Below are 26,029 nucleotides of genomic sequence, written 5' to 3'. Positions count from 1 at the left end.
TCTAGTATTGCTTGTACTATTACTTTTTTAAAAGCATATTTCTAGGAAGATTTTTCCATTAACTTTGGTCAAAGGTATCCACTCTTGCTGCTCATGCAGCTCATGTCAATGCACTTCTGCAGTATAGACAAAGTATTACATTTCTATATCAAAGTGAGCATTTATAAAGAATGTGGGTGAAGTGACTTTTTTTGGCTTCAGATGATAAAGACAGCATTAGAACTCAACCCTCTGCACCTGCGTGCACACGCTGTAAAGCTGCCAACCTTCCCCTGATCTCCATGCTGCATTCACAACACAGTTTGCAGTGATCTCGGCAGCACAGCAGGCTTCCTACACTTGCACAAATTCCTTCGAGTCCCCAGAGCAGGTTCACCCTGTGCCAATACTGGGAAAATAGTATGTATTGAAATAGTTGAATAGTATTTATAAGGGGTATGAAATAGAGTTTCAGAGAGGATATTAATTCAGTCATTTCCTTGTGGGTTTTTTTTTTTTTTCCTCCCCAGTAGGTTATAGTTACATTGCAGAATGTTTTCATTCTTTTTGTAATTCTGTATCTTAAGAAGCCATTACATTGGGAGCATGTACACTTGCAGGGGACCTTGGTAAAGCTGAAGCCTTTTCAGTGGTCTCACCAGTTTCTGCCTACTTAGCTAAAGAGATGGGTAATAGCAGAAGGTGGATTGGGTTTGGACAAGATCTTTATTAAGTAGGTTGACACACATTCCATGTGTCTGTTGTACTTCCTGAAAACAGAAGACGATGGTGTGAAATAGGTTTTAACTGTGTACATGCTTCCTTTTTCTTGGTCCATGTACGATTTTAGTACCAAGAGGAGGGTTTAGAAGCACCAAAGTGTTTTCAAAATGCCACTTGGCAGTGCTGTGTCAAAGAATTCACGTAATGAAAAATCACATCATCTGCTTTTACCTGTTTTGCATTATTCACACTGTAAAATTTTCTGTTTCAGATTCGTGATTCCAACTGTAACTATGAGGCCTTTATGAATATTATTAAATTAAGTGATAATATAGGAGAGTTGGAAGCCGTGAAAGATAAAGCAAGTGAAGAACTGCAATATCTTCGATCTCTAGATACAGCGGGAGATGGTTAGTACTGTATTGTTGTAGAAAATATGAAATGCATTTGCCAGCACAGTCTCTGAAGAACATTCAAAAAATTTAGAAAATACAAACTGATGCAGCATAGTATAAAATATTTTGTTATTTAAAAAAAAATTACATGTAAATTGTTAAAACGAATCTTCTTATGTGTTGAACAACAGGTCCTTTTTACCATCTGTGTTTTCGTTTGGTTGAGTGGGTGGTTTTTTTTTTTTAATATATAGACTAATCGGTTAGATGTGTACTTCGACTGAATTGAAACTTGCCTGACTGGTGGTTCCAAATTTCAGTAACACTTTAGGTATTAATGGGTAGTCAGTTAACAGTTGATCTGAAAAAGGAAAGAGAAAATATTTCTTCGTGTTCACTTTTATCAGTAAGGTATTTAAACTGAAAAAAAATCTTCTCTTCAAAGCTGATATGTTTTGTATGATACTTTCAGAGCATTTCAGAACAAGAGTTTGTTTACTCGTCTGCATTCCTTAATCTTGTTTGGTTTTGCTTTCAGATATCAACACTATAAAAAATCAAATAAACAGTTTATTATATGTTATTAAAGTATGTGATTCAAGAATTCAGAGATTGCAGTCAGGAAAAGTAAGTATTTTAGAATTATTTTGGTTCTGAAAGAGTGAAGCTGCGAATGACTTACTAGTTTGGTCTAGCTTTTTAATTCTTGCGTTTTGAAACACAACTTGAATTGTGCAGTTGTAGGCATACTTTATACAACTGAAGTAAGCCTTGTATTTGCAGTTTTAGTATGGAAAAATTTTATAAACATTCACTTGTTTGGAGTGTTTTAGATTCTGGCTTTAGCAGTGTAGGTATGTCAGTACATCTTAAAACTGTTCTTACCTTCTCAATACAAGAGTTTAAACCAAAATGTTACATAGATGCAAGGTATCTTTGTATTTATGCACCTAGATTCAGTTCTTTTTTGCTGCTCCAGTGCATACCTTGTGTGCCTCAAGCTTACTCTTTGGCAGAGATCTCTTTTCTTGTTGATAAAGGTAACAGTTGCTGATTATTTTGCAGTGCCGTGTAGACTCTGTGTATTGCCTTCTGTTAGGCATGTTTACCCCTTTAGTTCAATGAAAAGCCTAAGGCAAACTGGATGTTAAATTTGAGAACCTAATGTTGTTCTGTTCGCTTATTTTCTATTTTAAGGCTGACAGAGTCAATGTTTGACTTCGCTTAGTTTTTTCACTCTCTTAATTGGGCCTAGATGTGGTTCCAAGATAATGTAATCTTGTGCATACTGACTGTTTAAAAGCATAAGTATTCTGTAGCTGGATCCTGAAGTATTACTGTAATACCAAGAAATGTCATATTAACAGAAGAAAGTTGAGCAGAGATGAAGTTGTGGTGACCTGCACACCATCCAATTCTGAAATTAGTTCATCTTGTTAATTCATGGTACTGTTGCCGCTGGTGAGGGATTTGGGTTTAATTTGACCTGTATAGCATTACAATAACGGCAATGTTAAAAGCCAGCTTCCCAGGTAGCAGAAGTCGTCCGTGCTGAAGGCAAATAGTTAAGAGAACATGACCTTATGATCTTGGTCTTCACTTATTAGTGATTGTGAAAATAACTAACCTTTGAGAGGCTGCTTTATTATCTATAATGTAAATTACTTTTTATTACATCTGCTTTGTGGTAAGCAGAAGTTTTAAAAGCTAATTTTAAAAAAAGTAAAGGCTATGAACATGCTGAACTGTGTCTTATAGGAAATAGATACTGTGAAACTGGCAGCAAACTTTGGAAAACTTTGCACAGTCCCTCTGGACCATATTCTGGTAGACAATGTTGCACTACAATTTTTTATGGGTAAGTGTTAATTTATCTGACCTTTTTTATTTATAAAGAATATGCTAATTCACAGGGCTGTATACTTGAAATTGCTAAATATAGGTGTCTACTGAGAGCTATATGTGTATAAGCCCCTTGCCAGAGGGAAACCTTTTTTGCAAACCAGTGCGTAATTAACTGTTCAGAACACCATACTTAGTACTTCTGAAAGCTTGTATCAAGCTTGTTTCCATACTGATCTCTCTGTAAGACTGATCTTGCAATGTTTCTTAGTCTGTCACTTAACAAGTTTGTTCTGTTTAGAACAGAATCATTGCAAGAATTGCTTAGAGGTTTATCATTGGAATGACTCTGAAACTTATCACAATCAAGTCTTGCTTTTGCTGGTCTCACTGAAGCTAATGACTATAGATGTTAAATTGAAGTTTAGAGGATTACAAGGCTACAGAAAGTTGTCTGAGAAGCTAAAATACAGCAGTAATTTATGCACTATTTTTATCATATAATCAAGAAATTGATAGATGGATTAAAGTATAATTAATTTTTAATACTTTCTAATGCTTGACTCTCTTCTGTGAATTCATTGGGATGCTCATGGTCATCACAAAGAATATGGAACTGTTTTGTTGGTGGTGATAGTCCTTTTATTGCAGTAGATGCACATGATTTGTTAGAATTCCAGCTGGAACTTCCTCTCAACTTATATCATGCCGTACAAGCCTGTTATATCCACACGGTAATGATGGATTCACTTTACATGTGCATTTTAGGATTCAGTGCTTAGTTCCTAGACTTCGCTCCCGATTTTGTTTACTGGTTATCGCCAATATGTATATAGTACTTTTTCTTACTTTAGATGACAAGTATTCCAGATGTATAACCAGGTCCTAGAGTCCCATATGTCGTTAACATCATAGAGAATTCTCATTCTAAGATGCACAACAATAACTATGGTTGTGTGGTGGCTGTTTTCTGTAGATTACATGCAGCAGACGGGTGGCCAAGCACATCTGTTCTTCTGGATGACAGTGGAAGGATACAGGGTTACAGCACAGCAACAGCTGGAGGTACTTCGAAGCCGGCAGAAAGATGGAAAACATCAGACTAATCAAACCAAGGGTCTATTAAGAGCAGCTGCATTTGGAGTTTATGAGCAATATTTATCAGAAAAGGTAGGAATAACTTATTTCTGCATTGTCTGGAATTTATTCTTTGTACAGATTCTTCTTCGGTAGTTATGGCTACATTAATATAAAATGGATGTGATGTAGCACGAGTTGACAATTAAGCTGTTACTTGTGTATCTTCTCTCTTCTTATGTCAAGCAGTAAGAAAATGTCTTCTCCCCCCACCCCCCTCCATTTAAAAAGGCTTGTACTGGCACTGACTATGCTGTCAGATGCACTGAATGTGTTTCTCAGAAGCTGACTTTCTAGAATAGAGAAAATATAGAGACAGAATAAGACATTCTGTCCCTTTGTGTATGCTGTCCTTTCACCTTTCCTTTTATACTGCCCTCCTCCAACCTGCCTCCCCCCAAGAAATGTTTTAAAGAAAATGGAACCCAATATTTCTACAAACTTGGATTAAGATTGGGTTTTCAAATGAAATAACTTCCTGTGCCTCTTTACAGATGTCTCTATAAATTACTCAAATATCACCGTTGGGTATCTTTCAATAGGCTAAGCTTGAATGCTTCCAGTAGTCTTGTAATAACGGAGTCTTCTGTAAAAGAAAATACTTGTCAGCTTGTGTTAACAAAGCATCTTTGTTCTGAATTTGTGTATGCATACAAATCACCTCTCAACTCACTCAAAAGCTTCCCTCAACAGGTTATCCCTCAAATATCTTGTAATGCTTCTCTTTCTGCATCATTTCTTTCACTTTGGTTTTTCACCTCAATAGTCTATCGACAGGGTGGTCTGCACAGAGCTTGCTCTGATGGGTTTTTCACCTCAATAGTCTATCGACATGGTAGACTGTGCAGAGCTTGCTCTGATGGGTTTTTGAGCTGACTGAATGCTCACGAGTTTGAAGTCGGAAACCACCTAACACCAGAGCTATTCCAAAGCTGATGAACTCAGCCTCTCAGCTATGCTATCAAGTGAGCTATGTTGGGTCTGATTCAGTGCTGGCTCTCTGTCTCTGTTACAAAAATTGGGGAAAGTGTGTGAACTTGGGCCCATCTAAAAGAATGCTTACTGGGCAGTGATTTGAAATATGTTGTACCAAGGGATGACTGGGAATCTGATGGCTGATATAGTTAGTATGTTGGTAGCTGTAATAGAGTCTGCATAAAAAGCTGCCGTGATTACAGCTACTGGTAATCTCTCCAGAAGTTGGCAGACTTGACATATTGTTCCTTTCCTCAGATGCTTCAGGACTTCACCCATTTACTTTCTTACTGGCTTTTCTTAATTTCTGAATCTAGATCTTTCTATTCATAAATAAATAAAATCTGTTTTTAAGACTGAGTAAATCTGGTTTAGATATTGCTTCACAATAATGCGCATAAATTGTTTTTGAGGTGATTCTTAGTCTTTAATCCTGAAATGTCTGACTTTTAATATGAACTCTGAATGTAATTTTGGGGGAGGGAGGGGGTCTGACTCTTGTGTGTTCTAGAGAGTTCTAGAGATAGATACTCATCAAGAAGAAATTTAGTTTACTTAGAGAATTGCAGAAATTTATTGGACTTCATTTGTGAAAATAGAAGCGTTCTTATTTTTATGCTTCAAAAGTTGATTTAGATCTCTGTGACAGGCATCTCCAAGAGTTAATATTGATGACAACTTAGTAGCAAAACTGGCAGAAACGCTGAACCATGAGGATCCAACACCTGAAATGTTTGATGACATTCAGAGAAAGGTATACTCTGTTCATCCTATATTTCATAAGAACTGTTAATGCTATAGAGTATTAAACGTCACTACAGCCATTGAAAAAGGAGGAAGGAACTCAAATACCTGAAACATAAAACCTGTTTTGCCATTTTCCTATTCTATAAAAATCATACTCTAAATTGCCAACTTCTGCTTAGCTGTATGTAGCCCATGGTTTTCAAAGCAATAGACAGAAAGAGTAGGTGTCCTATATTAAATTAATTATGAAATACAGTTTGGAATTATGGGATTATTATTTGTGTTTATGCACCAATTTAAGAAAAGTGCCTGTGTAGAATAACTAAGTGGTACAATTTTGGTCTGGTTTTAGCTCTCTTTTTCAAAGGTGGATGTAAGCATGTAACCGTATTAAATTTTATATCTATTTCCAGAAGTTAATTTGGGTGTTCCGTTTCTGCAAGCCTGCACAATGTAGCACTCAGAAGCAGCAAGTACTGAAGATAAAACAGTCTTTTTACTACTTGCATATGTAGAATTTATCACTCAAGTCTAAAATACTTTTTTTTTAAAAAAAAAAAGTGAATTATTAATATTCTGGCAGTAAATTATATACCCAGTCTGAGAGATTTTTATTTTAGGTCATTAACTGAATGTTCTCATTCATGCTAAAAATTACTGATATGAGCTGTAGAACTTAGAATCACTCTGTTGTACTTGAGTGCAACCACATTTAAGACTAATAAAAGCACCTTGTCAAATCTGTGTTGCGCAAAGTAGGTTACAAGGGCCTTGCGTGTCATTTCTGCAGAAGAGCATAAATTTCTCATGTGTTAGGAAAGAAACTGACTTCCTCAGACCTGCATGATTTTTTTTTCCATTCTTACCAGGTGATGGCACTTGCACAAAGTGTTGCATGGAAAAAAAAAATCATCATTCTAGAGTTGACATGAATATCCAAACATCATGAATTAATTCCCACTACATACAGATACATGTGTGTATATGTATATATACTGTCACTATATAGGCTATATAGATAACTTTTTGAGGTGGTGTGGTTGAATCTTTCTGAGGTAGGGTTATACTGTTTTGGATGAACTGGAAATTTTCAGGCAAGTAGTATGTGGTGTCTTCCTTCCCTTCCTTTCCCTCTTTTCACCTCTCCCCCTAAGTGTTTGCAGGTCTAGTTTATAGTTTATCAACAAAGGAGGACTCTGAGAGGTAACCTGTTGTGAAATGGGTAAAGACCAAATATGTTTATAGTGCATTTGGAAGGGTTAAGAGGAGAGGAAGGAAACATTTACAGTTAATGTGCTGCTTCCCTTCCTATATATGCATGTCTTGCTAGTTAGAAAGGTATTTTCTGAGACTGTATTATACTTATAGCACAATTAGTTCTCATAACCTTTCTGTTAAGAGTAAACCTGAATTAAAATGTCACGAACTCGCATTAGGGTTTTAAAGGAAGCCCAGAAATACATAATAGAATGCACAGATACATGTTACTCAAGTAGAATTTATGAAAGCTTGTCTGATTAATTAAAAAATGTAATAAGTATTTCTAAGGTTGGCATTTTTATTTCAATAAGGTGTATGAATTGATGCTGCGAGATGAAAGATTCTATCCTTCGTTCAAACAAAACGCGTTGTATGTGCGTATGTTAGCTGAGCTGGATATGCTGAAGGATCCTAGTTTCAGAGGATCAGATGATGGTGAAGGAGGTGAGCTCTATAAGGAAGATTTCCTGGGACCATTCTTTTTTCTGCTTTAAAATGAAAATAAGAAAATTATCCACACTGTTTTTGAGAAATCAAAAAGTTCCTGTACTATCTCTGATTTTGAAATTAATGTTTCCTCCTTGTGCTTTTTTTGTATATTGTTTTGGGAGTCCAATAGGTTTTTCTGGAGTAACTTTATTAATACCATGTACATCTTTTTGTCAAGTCTTGGTAACAAGTGTGTTGCTAAAATAAGCATGCGACTCTTTCATTCTCATTTTTTATTCAGAAATATTTGAGGTTCTTCAACATGCTGTGTTGTTTTAATACGCTACTAGATTCTTCATCTGGAAATAGAAATGGAAAGTGCGTAGGAGGTGTGGCTTTTTAAAGTAGTTAGAATCATTCTTCTCTAACTGAAGTGCAAATCTAATGGAAATAGTTTAACTGTTAAACTAACTCCTCAATGAAACAATTTCATGTGGCGTTATAAGCTTAAAATGGAATATTTTCTGGAGTATTTACTTCATATCTATAGCTGTGTAAACTTATATACATTATCCTTTACGTGTCTTTATGGGAAACTTGAAGTACTTGTATGTTGGGCACAACATTTTGCCCAATGCCACAGTTGTCTGTTATTTTCCATAATGGTTTGTCTTTGCATTTTTATTTCTTGTGTGTGGCCCTACATTGGAGAAAATCTTCTAACCTGTTTTTTCCTTTCCCATTCCTCACTGCTCGCAGAATCTTTTAATGGGTCTCCTACTGGCAGCATAAATCTGGTAAGTGCTTGGATTTTTTTTTTTAATTATTACTATTTTTTTCTCCCCAGCAGTAGGGAAAATGTTATAAAATAGTCTAAATTATGTACGTTAGAGGTTTTAGTTGACTGCAGATTAATTTCTGAAAAAGTTCTTGAATCAAAGTGAAACATGCATTAAGGTATTAATCTGTAAAACTGTCCCTTTTGGTTTTTTCCCCTGTGTTTAATGAAATTTTGCATTGTTTCTCACAGAAACAGTAATAATCTGTAGTTAATTTATGCAAATCTTACTTTCTTATCCCTGTTTGTTTTTTTAAATAGACGGAAATTTGGAGTTAGGTAATAATAGGTGAAAAAAATCCTTTGAAACTAAAATCTTGAAGGATTGAATTCAAATAGACTGTAAATAAGGCATTTAATTAGATTTTTATAGGTTGGTTTTTTGGGTGGGTTTTTTTGGGTTTGTTTTTTTTTTTTGAGTTAGGACTTCATTTGGAAACATAGAAGTATCTGGAGTTTATCTATTCAAAATACAAATCTGTGTTTTCTAATTTGACCAATTTCAAGTTCAATTTTTGGTATTTGTTTTTTAAGCAATTCTTGACTGGGTCAGTTTGCCAGAACCTTTTCTTTGTTACATGAATGTACCTAAATATTTGACACATGCTTCTGCATGTACTCGTGGTTGCATGTGTATGAAGAGAACTGTATACATCTACCAGACTTTTTCCAAATAATCTATCCCACATAGGTCTTAGTAGGTTTAAAATGTTTTAAACTGAAAATCAAATTACAGTTATTTAAAAAGAAAAAAAATCATTAAAATTTTGATGTATTTCCTCCCCTCCCTCTTACTTGTTTCTTCAGACTATATGTAGCTGAGCCACAAGATACGCAAGGTTCACTTCTTTTAGTTTCAGAAAGGTTTGCAGTCTGCATGCAATTTCCTGGCTTATGCGATTCATAGACCCTTCTAATTCATTCTTGGAAGATGCTGTAGCTCCTTAGGAGTTCCAATGCATTGGTTAGGTCATGCTTGCGTGCAGAGGAATAGAGTTTATTTTGTAAAGGAGTACATTTAACATAAATGTAAATGTGTTCCCATGTGGGGTTGTTTGTTCACGAGGTTTGGCTGCTTTTTTTTTTTTTTTTTTTTTTAAGCTGGAATTTTTTTCTCCATTGTTTTCCTCTTGATTACATTTTGAAATATGAAGAAAAGGGGAAGTGGTCAGCTGGTAAAATTTACACAAACTCCTGTTAGATGCAGAAGGAAAACTTAATGTAGCCAACTTTACGTACAATTCCGGTAACATTTCACAACAGATTCTTTTAATTGACTAATGTCTTGAGACATTTGAAAGATACTTTTAAGTACTTTTTCTAAGAATGTTCTGACATATCAAAGTTGTGTTTTATAGATGGGGATTTGCCATTGGAATGGCTTATGTGGCTAGTGGTTATCTGCTGCTTAGCTTCATGTGGCCTTTCCAATCTAAGCTAGAAAGTCTTAAACCCTTTATCAAGCACTGTTGCAATACAAATAGATATTTGCATGGGACAATTCAAAGTCTCGATTTTTGTTGTTGTGAAAAGTATATTTGCAGAATACTACATTTACTATTTTTATAAAGACTGAAGAACATTTTAGCAGAAATGCATAACAAATCCCTGTTTATGGAGAAGAACTTCTGCTTTCTGTAGTTCATGTTGTTCAGGGTTTTCAATGCTTTTACAGGTGTTTGAATACTGGTAGATTAGTTTTTCCTGGCTGAATTCCATGTCAAGAGTAAATTTCTGTACACATAGTTTAGCTCCCTTGTGTTAGTCAGTTACATGAAGAAAAATAGATGTTGGAAAGGTTACTTCAAAGGTCAGGAAATTTCTGTACTTTTAGCTAATGACAATGCATTAAATAAGATTGGGTTGTGGTGTGATATATTTGCTTTTTAATTACGCATATTCACAGGAACAAGATAATGTCAAAGATACTAGGTCATATTAAATGCAAACTGTCTGTTGTGTTATCTGTTCAAGTTTCCACCATTTCATTTACTTGTATTAATTGTTGCTGTGTAGTACCTTGCCACAGCAGTTGAGTGTTTCCTAAAGTTTCCATTATAAAATACATCGCCTGCAGTTTATACTTTCACTATAAGAATGTATTTTAAGATTATTTGGAAGAGAGGCTTAAAACTATTTTGAGGAAAAGTTATTTTACAAAAATATCTTCTTAATTTCTGCCTTTTAATTTGACACATTAGTCTGCTATATTAAACCAGTAGGGCATATTTTGGAGGTATAAAATCACTGTAGAATATTGATAGACTCTTGCAGATTTCATCTAAATGGATCCATAATGGGAGCTTTACATATTGCTTTTGCATGGAGTAAATAAAAGAAGTTACACAGGTGTTACGTATCCAAGACCTTGAATGGCAGCAGAAATGTCTGGGTTGAACTTCTGGCAGTCATTAGTATATGTCAGTTTGAACCCCATTCACTTATCAAGGAGAGAACTGAACTGTTAGGGTGACAATGAAGGGAGGCAGGAAAACAAGAAATAATGATGACTTTTAAAAAACAGAACAGTAGCTTAATGTCAGTATTTCATAGCAAACAAACTGTTAAAGCAATTGAATCTTACTCATAATCAAGTGCTAGAGCTCTCAGAATATCCAGCACTTATCCAAGCTTCCACAAATTCCTGTTGTTCATCAGTCTCGGGTGATACTCTGCTCTCAAATTTGGACACTGCAATATAGAGCGCGCCTTACAGGGTTAGAGCGCACCTTACAGGGTTATTGCTGTCCAAGGGTGACTTGCTGAGGAATGGACTAGGTCAGAGAAAGTCTAGCCCTATATCCAACAATGACCAAAAGCAGGTGTCTAATGAAGATAATAGGAACAGTCCACTTATGGTGATACTTTACTAGAATACTCTCCAGCATCCAGTAACTTACAGATTTGGGAATTCTTGACATAAAGGTGATGTCTGCTCCCAAAATATTTTTGCATGAATTCATTTGTTATACCATTGACCAGACATAAGCTTTTAGCACTATAGCATGCAGTGGCAAAACAGATTTCCCAAACAGGCTCCTCTTTCTTCTACCTTTTTTCAATCTGGGACTTCTGTACTGTAAGTCTGCAAGCTGTGTCATGAGATACTTAGGAGACTCCTTACTGCAATACATATTAAAGCATAGTTAGTGTGTTCAGACCTTTTTAACGATGCCATTTATTCAGCATCTAGACTTTATAACAGAAATGTTATTCCTTTTGCATTCTATGGTGGATATTTAGGCAGAGATTGATTGAGGTGGTTGAAGCAGAGAAGAGCCGCTTTCTCTAGAGAGCTTGAGAAGGGGTGGTGTGTTATGTAGGGATATCATGGAGATGATAGATTCAGATAAAGAAGGAGCAAGAGTAGAGTCTTTAAATAACTTAAACGTTTACAAGTCCAACCTATGTTTTGATTGTAATCATGTAAGATTGGTTTATGTTTAAGGAAGCAGAGGAGTTTAGAAACTTGACTGACGTATGTTCAGGTTTTAGTTTGGCACAGGTATGGCACTGCTACCCACTAGGTCCCATTCTAAGTATTTTTTGTGGCAACTCACTATTAAACTGTCTTGGTTAAATTATGAAAGATAGCTGATAGCTGCATATTCATTCTGAATGTGTATCTTTGAAGAATTTTAGAATTTCGGGTGAAATATATAAAGTAGCTGGGATCCCAGTGCCTATAAATTCTACTTAAGTACCATCATCTTTTTTAACCTGGTAATTTAAGATTAGGATCATACGCGTCGTGGTTCATCCTCCATTTCTTTCAGTTGTGTATGCAAGTTTTCCACCCAACAATCTTGCAGAGCTTTATTATGTTAAATCTTAGTAATCAGATGTATTAATGTTGAATAATAGCAAAGCTTCTTTAAAAGACCCATTAGGCTTCTTTTGATCCCAATAATTGCTGGATAGGGAGACAGGGCATTAGCCAGGTGAGGATGTACCTGTTCATTTTTTACAAGGGAAGACATTTCTGAGAAAAGCGTTTACTGTTTTTTACATACAGCAGAGAAATTATTCAACTCTTACTGCACTGTAACTTTTGTGTAGTGCTTTAAATCAGTTGAAGGAAAACAGAATGGTATAAAGATAAAACCAAAAGATCTGGTATACAACATCTGTGACGTCCACCTAGAAGTAGGGCCGCAAGGAGTATCCGGGGAACTACAGACCTGTCAGCCTGACCTTGATGTTGGGGAATGTTATGGAGCAGATCATCTTGAGTGCCATCACATGGCATGTACAGGACAACCGGGTGATCAGGCCCAGTCAGCATGGGTTTATGAAAGGCAGGTCCTGCTTGACTAACTTGATCTCCTTCTATGACAAGTGGATGCTTAGTAGATGAGGGAAAGGCTGTGGATGTTGTTTATCCAGGCTTTAGTAAAGCCTTTAACACCTTTTCCCACAGCATTCTCCTGGAGAAACTGGCTGCTCATGGCTTGGACGGGCGTACTCTTCGCTGGGTAAAAAACTGGCTGGATGGCCAGGTCCAAAGAGTTGCAGTGAATGGAGTTAAATCCAGTTGGTGGCCAATCACAAGTGGTGTTCCCCAGGGCTCAGTATTGCGGCCAGTTCTGTTTAATATCTTTATCAATGATCTGGATGAGGGGATTGAGTGCACCCTCAGTAAGTTTGCAGATGACACCAAGTTGGGCGGGAGTGTTGATCTGCTCGATGGTAGGAAGGCTCTACAGAGGGATCTGGACAGGCTGGATCGACAGTCTGAGGCCAGTGGTGTGAGGTTCAACACGGCTAAGTGACAGGTGCTGCACTTTGGTCACAACAACCCCATGCAACGCTACAGGCTTGGGGAAGAGTGGCTGGAAAGCTGCCTGGTGGAAAAGGACCTGGGGGTGTTGGTTGACAGCCGGCTGAATATGAGCCAGCAGCGTGCCCAGGTGGCCAAGAAGGCCAACAGCATCCTGGCTTGTATCAGGAATGGTGTGGCCAGCAGGAGCAGGGAGGTGATTGTGCCCCTGTACTCGGCAGTGGTGAGGCCACATCTTGAATGCTGTGTCCAGTTTTGGGCCCCTCAATACAAGAAAGACATTGAGGTGCTGGAGCATGTCCAGACAAGGGCAACAAAGCTGGTGAAGGGTCTGGAGCACAGGCCTTATGAGGAGCGGCTGAGGGAACTGGGGTTGTTTAGCCTGGAGAAGAGGAGGCTGAGGGGAGACCTTATCACTCTCTACAACTACCTGAAAGGAGGTTGTAGCAAGGTGGGTGTCAGTCTATTTTCCCAGGTAACAAGTGATAGGATGAGAGGAAATAGCCTCAAGTTGCACCAGGGGAGGTTTAGATTGAATATTAAGAAAAATTTCTTCACCGAAAGGAATGTCAAGCATTAGAACAGGCTGCCCAGGGAAGTGGTGAAGTCCCTATCCCTGGAGGTATTTAAAAGACATGTAGATGTGGCACTTAGGGACATGGTTTAGTGGTGGACTTGGCAGTGTTAGGTTAACGGTTGGACTCTAATCTTAAAGGTCTTTTCCAACCTAAATGATTCTATGATTCAATGATTCCACAATTATTCAGGGTTGTTTTGGTGGTTTTTTTTTTTTAATGCTCAGTAAAAGACTGTTTTTAGAGTTGAGATATCAAATCAAAGTGGCAAATGTGTTAGAATGATCACAAAACTATGTGAAACTAGTAGGGGAAATGAAGGGCCCTACACTCTATGTAAAAGAAAGGCTTTAGTAACCAGGTAATAAAACCACTTACTTGCATTGTTACAGTGCATTTAGCTATTCTGTTAGTATATTGAGCTGAAAGTTTGAAAATGAAATAGATTAATCAAAAAGCATCTCTCAAATTAGATGTATCTGTGATCTTATTCTCTCTTGCTGTTCTTCCTTCTCCCCTCTCTGCCCCTCACCCTGCAGTCCTTAGATGACCTCTCAAATGTCCCTTCTGATGAGACAGTTCAACTCCATGCATACATCTCAGATACTGGTAAGTGAATCTGTTATGATGGCTGCTTGTCTTCCACCATTTATTTTGCGTTTTTTACTATTGCAGGCCCTTGAAATCCTAATCCTTTCTGTTTTTTAACCTCATAAAACATTTGAATTCATATTTCCCTTGAAGTCCTTGTAATGGAAATCCTTGCAGAATTGGTGCTGTAGGTTGCAGACTATATATATGTACTTAAAATGTGATTTATTTTTTGTTGTTTGTGGTATTATTATTTTTCCTATCTCTGGAGGATCATTCATTAAACATAATATTGAGTAGCATTTATTTACCAATTATTTAAAGAATAAACTGTAAAAGCCATCTCTTTTTTTCCAGTCACACAATTCTAATTCTTGACTGTTTACTTCTGTTGCTGTAATATTTTCCCCTATTTTTTTGCTTCCTTGTTGACTTAGCTTAATTTAAGTTAGTTATTTCAGTCTTTACAGTGGTGGCATTTTTGGTTATCTTTTGAAAAAATTTGCCTAGTAAGAAATCAAAAATTTTTATTATATGAGGTAAATAACAGAAACTTCTCAGATATTATTTGCAAGTATTCTAGTTAGATGAGATTGCACTGGGTAATTAAATTGTGAATGAATCTTCAGATACTTTTTTTTGGTAGACTTCATTATGCAATAGACTTTCAAATCTATGCATTTGTATAGCAGACACATGAGCTGTGAGCAAGAATTCAACTACTTGACATTTTAATTGAACTCTATTACTCCAACCAAGTGTGAGAGCATGGTGCAGTCCAAGTCTTGTGTAGTCAGTCCCTCAGAGAAGGGGAGAAATCATTTAAAAGTTAAGAAACGCAGTTTTGCTTTTTTTATTTGAAATGGCATGCGATACTTTTTTCTGAATTAAACTTAGAATATTCATTGTTTTGATCTAAGAAAAAAGGTAAATTTAGAACCAGACATTATGTTAAGCTTATAATCTTGATGGCAGTGTGTACTGATAACTATCAGCTTGACTCTGTGAATCCATAATACTCCATTTGAACCAGGGGATATGTACTGGTTCATATTGTAAGATAAGATTTAACTGGACATCTCCTTCCTCTTCGTCTCATGTTTGAATAGAAATACAAGCTTGTATTTCAATAGAAAAACAAGTTTGAAAAGAAATACAAGCCCATGCTTTCTGGATGCCACAGGCAGTAGGTGCATCTTGCATCTGTGTGCAGGCTTCTTTCCTCTGCCAGTTACTACCCTTTACTGTGCTTGTGGGGTGTATACAAGATCTTCTCCATAATCGTTGAGGATTCACCTTGTCTTGTGTTGGAAAGTAAATGCTGAATGAGAGGCTGTGACATGAGGGGCAATGGCGACAACTTCTTCCTTTTTCTGCCACTCCTGTCCTGAAGTGGTACTCCTAAAGGTACAACTTAGCAGCGCCCCTGAGATGTGGTATGGTGGCTGCACAGCCGAGTGGTCAACCTGAGTTTAGAAGACAGGGCTTGCTCAGCATCTGTGGAGCCGGAGTTTCCCAGCTTCATTCTCTGGACAGTCTTTGGGCAGCATCCTGACTGCCTGCTCTTTTCTCTTGGGGTTCAGCACTCAACATTCTTCTTCTAGAGGGTAGATGGCAAAGAAAAGATGCTCCGAAGGATGCCAAACGATAGATGGCAAAGAAAAGATGCTCTGTACCCACTGTGCACCTTGCTAGAGAGTACTTCTTACGTTGTCAGCAGCTGCCCCTGTCCTAGAGGTGGCTCCCTGGCTGCTTAGACCTTGGCATTATACTTGAGAGAAGTCAAGGCTGGAAGCACAAAAGAGGTTGGAGATGACGATTTGTCAGGAAAAGTATTTCATGGAGTGTGGGTGCATTGAGAAATTCACAGAACTTGATTAAAAAGTATTTTCATCTAGCCACTGGAAAACTGATTATATGGGTATTGGTGTAATACTTAGAGATAGAACGTTACCAATTTCAGCAGTGTGCAGTGTAAACAATACTGATTCTAGGTTATTCTGTAGATTAAAGCAGATGGAAGTTTTTGAAACAAACTCTATACTGGGAGGAATTCTGTGATGGAGGAATGTCCAAGAGAACTTAAATACTCAGTGGAGAACAAAAAGATGTTAGCTTCTATTTAAGATGACTGTCTGTGTTCTTTCCATTTATAAATTGACTTCTTCATAAAATGCATGTGTGCGTGTGTACACACACAGAATATGTTGTATGTATGTACACACATACAGAATACATACGTGTGTGTGTATATGTAGTTTCTGTTGATTTAAATAATGTGGGGGTATTTTTTTATCTTAGAGTTAATAACTGCTGATGTTAATAAAACCAAATGCTTACAGCCTGTTAGCACTGTCTTTTGTATTTAGAGATTTTTTTCATGGACAAACTTTTGCAATATGATTAGAGTACTTTGCAGACTGGAATTTCTTCTGGTTTCACAGTTGTCTTTCACCCATATCTTGAGTTATTTAGGTTAAAATGATTTTTTAAGATCTACTCACTATTCTTAAAAGTCAAAACCTTTTCTATTCTTTTTTTATGTTTTGCATGTCAGTGACACTTGTCTAACTTGAAGTTCTGCTTAATCTCTAAGTTTACATAATAAGTTTCTGGAAGGTATTATTTATGCAGTGTTTTGGATAAAGGGATGGCTTACTCTTCTGCTTGCATGTCCATTTTTTGTCTTTCAAGTCTGTCATTCCAGACCTTTCTTCACTTCACGTTTGTGTCCTTTCGTCTTCCTTCCTTCTTTCTGTTTGTTCCTTTTTTATTTTGTTTTTAAACTACTAGTCTATGCTGACTATGACCCATATGCTGTGGCAGGAGTCTGTAATGACCACGGCAAGACATATGCACTGTATGCTATCACAGTCCATCGGCGAAATCCAAACAGTGAAGAGACATGGAAGACATATCGACGCTACAGTGACTTCCATGACTTTCACATGAGGATCACTGAGCAGGTAATTAATCTCATAAAAATCTTTTAAGGTTTCTTTGAAAGGTGCTTTTTCTGTGTGATGGTGTGGCACGAGTATTGGCTTTCTCAAAGTGATTTAAGATGTGGAGTTACAGCACCATCTTATTTTCCATTAAAATGTATTTTTTTGCAGTTTATATCATGCATTATTTGTACTGAACAGTTTACAGGTGCACGTTTATATAGTTTAGTACCTGATGACTATGTAATTGCTCTAACAAAAGGAAATGGAGCTTAGAAAGCTTTTCCCCCCACTCTCCCTTTGCTTAATTTTACTTCAAAATGTTTGTATGGAAGTGCTATTGGTCTCAAACAGTGACATATTTCATTTGTTATATTTGTCACAGAGATTAAGAAATAAAAACTGAGCTTGGGAAATAGGTATTTAGGTTTTAAGTGAAATGTTAAGGATCAGTGGGATCTCAAAAGGGACAGCTGTTGGCAGTTCAGTGTACTGCTAGACAATCTGCCTTTTATTGCGGTACTTGTATTCTCAGACTCTTAACTCTTCTAAAATGAAAGAAGAAAAAAGAGACTTGTAATTCACCAGCTGGTACAAAGTAGAGCCTGCTGACATGAAAAAGTGTTGAAAATGCAGTGCTTTTAAAAGAGGAGGGTGAAACGCTTTTAAACCAAGCCTTTGGAGAAGTCAGATTTGACTGCATAACCTTTGAACTAGTCAGAAGTGTTGGATTACATCCCTTTACTTTGTTATTAATAGAGAGGCATAGAGAACAAATTCTATGGAGGTAGGTTTAGCATTGTAAAGTCAAAACAGTAGTAAAAGTGGAAAAGGCTTTATTAAAAAAGCAAACATGGTGTTGAATATTTGTGTTAATTATAAACGAAGTCTGACTTTCCTTTGAATTTCTGTTTATCTTAGTGTGATGTCAATACATTTGAAATACTGATTTTTGTACTCCTCTTCAAGTTGATTTTTTTTTTTATTAATTCACTGTTTTGAAGAATCCTTGACCTGTTGAAACAGGTATGGGTTCCCTGACCTTATAGTGAGTTAATGTTCTGCTGATATGGCACAGTCATTTAAAACTGACCTGCTAGTAAATGACTAGAAAAAACTGGCAGAGGCAAAAATTTTCAAAATAGGAAAGCTCAGAAACTTCTTGTTGCTAAATGTGAGTTCTTTGAATTTACAGAAAATGGAAACTTTATCCTCCAACACTAAGACTGCCAAAAGTAAAGAAATTCCTGTGCTTCACTGTAGCATTTCAGAAACTCCCAGCAATTTTGCTTTGTTTTGACAATAAATTAGACATTCCTACTGAGTTTATGGGCACAGGAATGTCACTGATACACTGAACACCCTTCTTGTGTGCTTGTCTGAGATGTTTTTATTGACGTATTAAGGCTAAAGGTTAGAATCTTTAATAGGAAGGGTGGGGATTATTGTTTGGTTTTCAGAGAAAATAGGTACTTGATTCAAAATGGAATTGAAGCTAGCTGTGTATAGTATCTCTATGAGCTTTTTTCCTTAAAGCGCTGAATAGATTCACACCATCTTTAGTCAGTAATGTAAAAATATCATTTGAAGTAGATACCTGTATTTAAAATAGAGGCTGTTCTTTGCTTACATTACTTCTGTTTAGATACAAGTATCCGAATAAAAACTAGACCATCTTCTGTTCAGTTATCTTCCCATGTGACCTATTTGCAAGGCAATGGGATTTGTAAAGTTGGAAATAGTTGTTCGTTGGTGCTTCCTCAGGCCATAAACATGAGATGAGCTTTGTGACCTTCCAAAGTTTAATGATGTCTTTGCAAAAAGACACCTTGCAGGGACTGAATGCAATCAATCTTTCATTAAATCTGTAATTTTGTGGTCTTCTCTAGAGAGAGAAGGATACAACCTTTTTCCAGGTTGTTTCTTAAAGCCTAGATACTATACCTTTCTCTCTTTACCCCTTTTAGAATGTTATTTATTATTTACTGGAAGTCTTGATTATATACGTGGATAAACCTGATTCTTCAAGTTTTATTCTTGTCACTTTTTTATTTTTGTGCATTGTAGCAGATATGTTCAACCTTCTTAAGTGTTAGGGCCTCTTCTTTCCCTGCTGCTTCCCTGATACACCAGTTCTTTCTGTAAAACTGGAACAGTGGAAGACATGTCAACCAGTGCCAATCACTGTCATTACCTGGAGAAAAGGCACAGGTGATGGCATATCAAGCATGGTATGATAACCTATGTGTAAATTGGGTGTAAACTTAATCGGAGGTTTGATCTGGAGAGGAAAGGGAAGATATTTTAGAAAGACTTGCAAGTTCTCGTAACCCTACTAACTTCTGCACAAATAATAAAGATAAATCTTGAGCCTAAACTTTTTGAGCAGATGCGATGACAGGAATAATTTGCACGCTATACTAGTCCATATTTCAAAAGTGAGTATCACGTGTGTGTTCAGAAATTAAATTTTGCCCGTGGCAGTGTCCTCAGAATTTTCGTGCATTTATTCTTGACAGCCTACCTTTTATTTTGGCTTCTCCAGGGAATCTGAGTTCTGGGCTTGATGCAGAAATTATATGTCAGGTGTTACATGGTAGATAAGAATAGGTGAATATAATGACCCCTGTCATTTCTGAGCTTATATGGTGATTCAAAACTCTTTTGAAAACAGAACAAAAAATCTTCTCTTTTTTCTAGTTTGAAAACCTCGCAAATATACTGAAACTTCCTGGCAAAAAGACATTCAACAATATGGACAGAGAATTTTTGGAAAAGAGGAAAAAGGATTTAAATGCATATTTGCAGGTAAGCTGTTACAGTTTTTTTGTTTTGTGTTCTAGGTTGGAATTCTTTTTTCTGAGGTGGAAAATTTGCTAGCATTCTTTTTTTTTTTTAAGGGGAAAAAAAAAAAAAAGCTGTGGTGTAGGTGGTATACAATCCTAGACAGTATACTGCAAGAACTTCATATTATTTAATAAGTTTGCCTTGTCTTTGCTGTTTTGGTTTATTCTTAGATGGTTCTCTCCCAACTCCTCTGGGCTGGTGAGGTTCTGGCTGTGTTGGTTTTGAGCTCTACACCACTTAACTTTCTTCCATTACGCTCATGTTTGTGGTTACTTTCTCTTACGCTGTTGCATAAGGATTGGCATGGCACCTGCTCCAGCAGCGTAGCACAACCACACAGCTTCCCCATTCAGATAAGGCCTGTATCAGCCCAGCTAAAGGAATTCTGTTGTCCTACTTCATGGGGACTTTCTGGTCATTTAGCATTAAAATATGTTGACCAACTCAATGGACATGTTAACAACAAATATGAAGATGAATAAAACATTGTGAAATCTGATTGTTCTGTTTAGAATGCTAATATTTTTTCCTTTGTGAGATACATGCCCCATTTTAATAGTAATTTTTTTCAGTCACAGTTACTTTTTTTTTTCTTGGAGTTTTAGAAGCTGTTTGAGTGGTCATAAAGGTGTGTATTTTTCTGTGAGATGCTGTAATTAACATACTAGTTAAGATTATGGGAATTACCAAGAAGCATGTTGTTTCCATCTTGAGAACAGTGTGATGTTGGAATAAAATTTAGAGAATGAATGAGAAAATAAATACATTGCAAGATGTAGTGTCTTTGGTGCACGGTGAACTTTTACTAAACTGAATGGTTATGGCCTTTTTCATTATTTATTAAAAAACACCTTTTAAAAATTATTTTACTCAGCTCTTGTTAAATCCTGAAATGATGAAGGCTTCTCCGGCTTTAGCCCATTATGTGTATGACTTCCTGGAGAATAAAGCCTACAGCAAAGGGAAGGGGGATTTTGCACGGAAGGTAAGAATGTTTTGCACTGTCAAGGGAACTTCAGAGCATTCATTAGTGCAATGATTGCATTAAACAGAGATATTGAACTGGTATTAAACAGCTATATAGCACTTTAAAAACAACTTGCAAGTAAGTTGCTTTGATACTTTGTGAGTGGCAAAGTATCTGAGGACACATGGAATGAAAAAGTTACCTTTTTTATAACAGGTAAATTTATTTGTATGACAAGGAAGTAAAACTTTCAAATCAGACACAGTGTATTGCAGCAAGACTACGTTAAAAGTGTGTTCGTTGCAAGTTACTTTCTGTCAGACATCTGTGATTTTTTTTTTTCTTAGTCTCATTCCTTCTAATTTTTTTCCAGTTCTTTACTCTGTATTTGCTGCTGTTACCATGCTCTCCACTCTTCAGCCCAAAAGATGAAATGCATTTCCTTTCAAAAGCAGCTGTTATGTATTTAGCTGTTTTAACCATTCAGAGTCATTGGTCAAATTTGGAGCTCTGAGCGGTGCATCCTTTGTGTTAAGCCACCTCAACTCTCTTCAGACAAGTGATTCTTTGTTCAGTTGATCAGTTTGTGTGGGCATCTGCTTTGCAAATACAGCTATTTCTAAACTTTTAGTGATTTTGATATAAAAAGCATCTGCAATTCTATTGTCACATCAAATTGTTGTTCTGCCTATATTCCTTAAATATTTAACAGTGAAACAGTTAAATATTTATCAAGGCTTATGTAATGATGGAGTAAGATTTGATTTCCAGCTTATCAGGTTCTTTATAAACTTAACTTTTTAAGGGCATCACACTATTTGTGCCTCTGTTTGGACTGAATTTAGATTATATCCTGAAAGAAAAATTGTAACAGTTTCTGTGGAACTACTTTATGTTTTTAATTATACTTGCCATGATATTAAAGCATATTACTCCAGTGCTGTTTAAAAGAGGCATGTTTCAAAGATGAAGAGTTGAAAGCAGAAGTGAAACATCTGGAAGTAGGAAGCTTGGAAGGGAGAAATGGCTTTGAATGAAGAAGAAAAAGAAAATAAATTCAAGCTAAGAAAAGCTGAGGGATGGGAAATGGAAATGACTCAGGAAAAAGATCTGTTGAAAGGTGCAAATAGGTACAGCAGGGCTGTAAAGAACAAGAAATATAAATGAAAGTGAAGCTAAAACTGTGTTCTGCTTTCTGTAATGAAGTTAAGCAATTTGAATTGTTCTTTATATTATTGTTCTCTGGAACAGCGTGATACTTCTCATAGTGTATTAATACACTGGTGTCCTCATAGATTATACAATTCTGGTTAAACATCTTCCCCTTCAGATGGACACATTTGTAAACCCACTGCGTAACTCTATGAGAAATGTATCAAATGCAGTGAAGTCTCTCCCTGACAGCCTGGCAGAGGGAATGACTAAAATGTCAGACAACATGGGTAGAATGTCAGAGAGATTGGGACAAGACATAAAGCAATCATTTTTCAAGGTAAGAAAATATTTGGTAGTTAATACATACTAGTGAATTAATAGGAGATTTGCTATCGACTCACTTAAACTTATGTTGTATACTATAATGAAGAGTCAAGTCATTAGACAGGAAAGCAATCTGGTTTATACCTATACCCTTTTAATAAGGTTCAGCAGTCATTATACGACAAACATGGAGTTCTCTTTGCTATTAAGTAACACATTTTAAGATGGCATCTACAGACTGTTACAGCAATCCTTCTTCACTTAATTCAGTGCAGCCACTTGACAAGAATGAGTTGCTGATTTTTCTTATTTTTCTACCACCTATTCGCATAAAGCTAGCTTGCTGCATCTGCTGCTTTCATTAGGAGAAAAACATATCTATGAAACTTAGAATAAGGAGATAGCTCCTCCCCCCCCCCCCCCGCTTATTCCTTGCTGAATTCTGTTTTTAATTAAACTTTCAGTCTTTCCTGTCATCTTTCCTCATCTCTTCTATTCCTAAAATGTAATACCTTAGAGGTGGGCAATGGTAGCATGGCATGCTATCTAGAAAGTCATATGAAAGTATTAAGCTTCCTAACATGTCCATCTTACCTTCCTTTTCCTTGCCTTCCTCTTTCTGTGTGTAGCTGTAAGGTCAGGGATTGTTCCATTTTGTGTTACCAAAACAGTTATATGTGGCAGATGTAGAACAGCAACTGAGATGAGTTAACCCTTAAATCATGAAAGGGAATAATAAATATGTGGCGTGGGGCTATTTTTATGAGTTTGTTTTGTTTGTGTTTTTTTCATTACTTGTGAGATAAAATGATTGGCTCTGGACTTTCTCATTGCTGGTAACTTCCCTGGTGTGTGACTAACAATATATCTGCAGTTATACTCACTGGGAAGTCCATGACTAGGCAGGACTTAAGATCAAGAGGAAATACCAGAAGAAATATCAGTCCCATATGAATTTCTAGGTGTTTTTTCAGTTGAAACATTAGGCACTTGAGAAAATATATGTGGATTGTCTTAAAGGTGTTGATAACTTTGATAGCTGTAGGAGAATACGTACAGGCTTGATTTGTTGGAAGATGAAAGGACTACTGTATATTTATCTGCAGTAGTATGCAACTGACTTTTGACCAAATGTTTGGTTTTCATTTTCATAAACAAATTGATTATGAAAATTGATCTGATTTATTGGTATTCTGAAGTATTCTTTACCTCATAAACATTACCTTCTTTCATTGTAGGTGCCTCCTTTGATCCAGAAAACATATTCAGATCCTGACCATTGCCGTGTTGCAGCACCAATTGATGACAATGTGAGTCTGACATCTGTCCTTTCAAAGCTGATACCTCTAAAACCAAATTAATGAGTTACATAGTTTAACACATAATAAGTATTTATTGTTTTCTGATATTATAACAGGCACTTACAAACAGTTCTTAACTTTTTAAGAATAAACTTACATGCTTCCTTCTAAAATTAACATCTTTGTTAGTACTAAAATGGTTTGCACAACAGGGAAATAATTTAGAGTGCACACGCTACTGCTTCTGTGTTTTGGTGGGGGGGGGTGGGGTTCGGGGTTTTTTTTTCCCCTCGTCCCTCCAATTTCAGTCTGTTCAAAGACTGTATGGTACCAGACTGTTAGCATCATTTCCATTGGCATTTTATGGGTTCTGATTTCTGATGGGACCTTTTAGGGGGCATTTGTTTAATGAATCAGAAGTAGTGTTTGCTACGTTTTTATAGATAAAAAAAACGTTCACAATGTTTTCCTAAATAATAAAGTTTTAGTATATGGATACCTAAAATGTATAAAGTAAGTAATATTAGAAACTTGAAAGTGAAGTCTAAGCTCTTGATGTTATCATAAGCTATGGTATTTCGCTATTGTTTTGGTTGAAACATTGATCGTATATGTGAAAACAATTGGAAAAAACTTTTATCTCTTAAGTAGGACAGAAAGGCCATAACATTACCAGTGATTATATGCAATTTGCTATGGTCATAAATCTGCACCTGTTCTGCCCTTCGCGTTTCAGGTTTTTTGGTCACATCAAAGCATTCCAGTTTGTCTTCCTGTGCATAACTGCTATGGTGGCTTGATAGATGTATTTTTGCTCAAATAACATAGCCTTGAGTTCTTCTGGGTTTTCTTTTTCCCTGTTATTTTTCACTATATCAGACTATATCCATAAATTTGTAATTACAAATGTGTATCTTTGGTACTCCTGAGGCTTCTGTTTTGCACAGGCAAACCAAAATAATATCATTCAAGTACATGAGCAGCTTCTCTGCAAATATTTCATTGATCTTCTCTAAAACGAATAGAAGCTACAATTCTTGATAGCTTCTAAGTTAACATACCAAGTGTTTCTGAAAGGCAGATTTCAGATGTTTTAAAACCTTTCAACTCGCAACTGCTCTTTTAAGATGCATTGTTCACAACTTAACAGTCACTAAATCGGACAAAAAATATGGCAGTTTCATTGGAATTTTACGTGGAGAAGCAATACTGTAAAAGTGAGTCATGGATCTGTAGAATCTCCAGCTGGATTATGAATGCATTGTCTGTGTTCCAGTTGTATATAAAGATGTACTTGTGCAGTCCACCAAAAAATGTCCATGTAGCTGTGAGATCTTGCTACTTCTTCCAGCCACAGGATTAGCAGTACAGTGCAAACTACTACTCTCCCAAGTAGAGCTGTATCGGATTTCAAATACAAAACAAAATTCTGAGTGTTACGCTTAGAATGTAAAAAAAACTAACAAAAAAAAAACCCACAGAGAAAGTGCATTCAGTCTTTAAATAAATTTTGCTGAGGATATAGTAAGTTTTTCATTTTAGCTTACTATTCTATAAAGTTTTAATAATAAATATAAAGTTTAAATAATCAGTCAAAAAATCAAATTCATTTGTTGTATTTGAGATAAATATTTGTGGTCTTTTGTGCAATACAACTGTAACTTCAAATGCTGTCTTTTTATGCAATAGCTTAACAATATGTAGGCTTGTATTTTGGCACATAAGCAGGCTATGAGAAGCTGATGTTGTTTCTATAAGAGAAACATTAATAACAACTAAGATGAAAATGTAATACTTTCATACTACAGAATTTAGTAAACTCTTCCTCAAATATTAATATTTGAAAAAATGTTGACAGTTACTGCAAGCCTAAGCCATCCATCTTTAAAAACTTTTACATAGTTACTGAATCCTCTGGTTTAGGATTTCCGTAAAAGTTGGGTTTTGTAAGTATAACATCTTCTATTAAATAATAAACTGATGATGCTTTTCTTAATCTACAACCATAAAAGCACTCAATAGCTATGCAGGTTAGAACAATACCTAAATAAAAGGCAATTCATTGCTGTGAAGTGTCATTGTTCTTAGGAGGTTCTGAATTTGGCGCAGTGCATCCATAAGAAAAAGATGCCCCGAGCTCCTTCCAGAGTTTTCACGTTAGGCAGTTGGAAGCACAGCTACGAAAGGAAGAGGTCAGGGACAAGCTTTCTCTTCAGAAC

At 36.3% G+C, this 26,029-nt stretch overlaps 1 protein-coding gene across 7 annotated transcripts in view; it reads left to right on the top strand.

The window, feature by feature from the left end:
* The window catches only part of SNX13 (sorting nexin 13), a 71,923-nt gene that overhangs the window by 38,354 nt on the left and 7,540 nt on the right, over positions 1 to 26,029 (top strand). For 3 of the 7 annotated variants that reach the window (XM_075704733.1, XM_075704734.1, XM_075704737.1), the window contains 13 exons: positions 974 to 1,112; positions 1,636 to 1,724; positions 2,856 to 2,955; positions 3,916 to 4,109; positions 5,701 to 5,805; positions 7,370 to 7,502; positions 8,247 to 8,284; positions 14,220 to 14,289; positions 17,098 to 17,237; positions 19,917 to 20,024; positions 20,938 to 21,048; positions 22,361 to 22,522; positions 23,748 to 23,819. In XM_075704733.1, coding sequence (XP_075560848.1) covers positions 974 to 1,112; positions 1,636 to 1,724; positions 2,856 to 2,955; positions 3,916 to 4,109; positions 5,701 to 5,805; positions 7,370 to 7,502; positions 8,247 to 8,284; positions 14,220 to 14,289; positions 17,098 to 17,237; positions 19,917 to 20,024; positions 20,938 to 21,048; positions 22,361 to 22,522; positions 23,748 to 23,819 — 1,461 coding nt within the window. Of the gene's footprint in view, positions 1 to 973; positions 1,113 to 1,635; positions 1,725 to 2,855; positions 2,956 to 3,915; positions 4,110 to 5,700; positions 5,806 to 7,369; positions 7,503 to 8,246; positions 8,285 to 12,745; positions 12,801 to 13,358; positions 13,557 to 14,219; positions 14,290 to 17,064; positions 17,238 to 19,916; positions 20,025 to 20,937; positions 21,049 to 22,360; positions 22,523 to 23,747; positions 23,820 to 26,029 lie in introns of those variants that run through there. The other 4 variants (XM_075704732.1, XM_075704731.1, XM_075704736.1 and 1 more) reach the window with 4 other exon arrangements.

Source organism: Pelecanus crispus, chromosome 2 (genome assembly GCF_030463565.1).
Source record: "Pelecanus crispus isolate bPelCri1 chromosome 2, bPelCri1.pri, whole genome shotgun sequence".
Classification (NCBI taxonomy): domain Eukaryota; kingdom Metazoa; phylum Chordata; class Aves; order Pelecaniformes; family Pelecanidae; genus Pelecanus; species Pelecanus crispus.
This window is presented reverse-complemented; position numbering and strand designations above follow the sequence as displayed.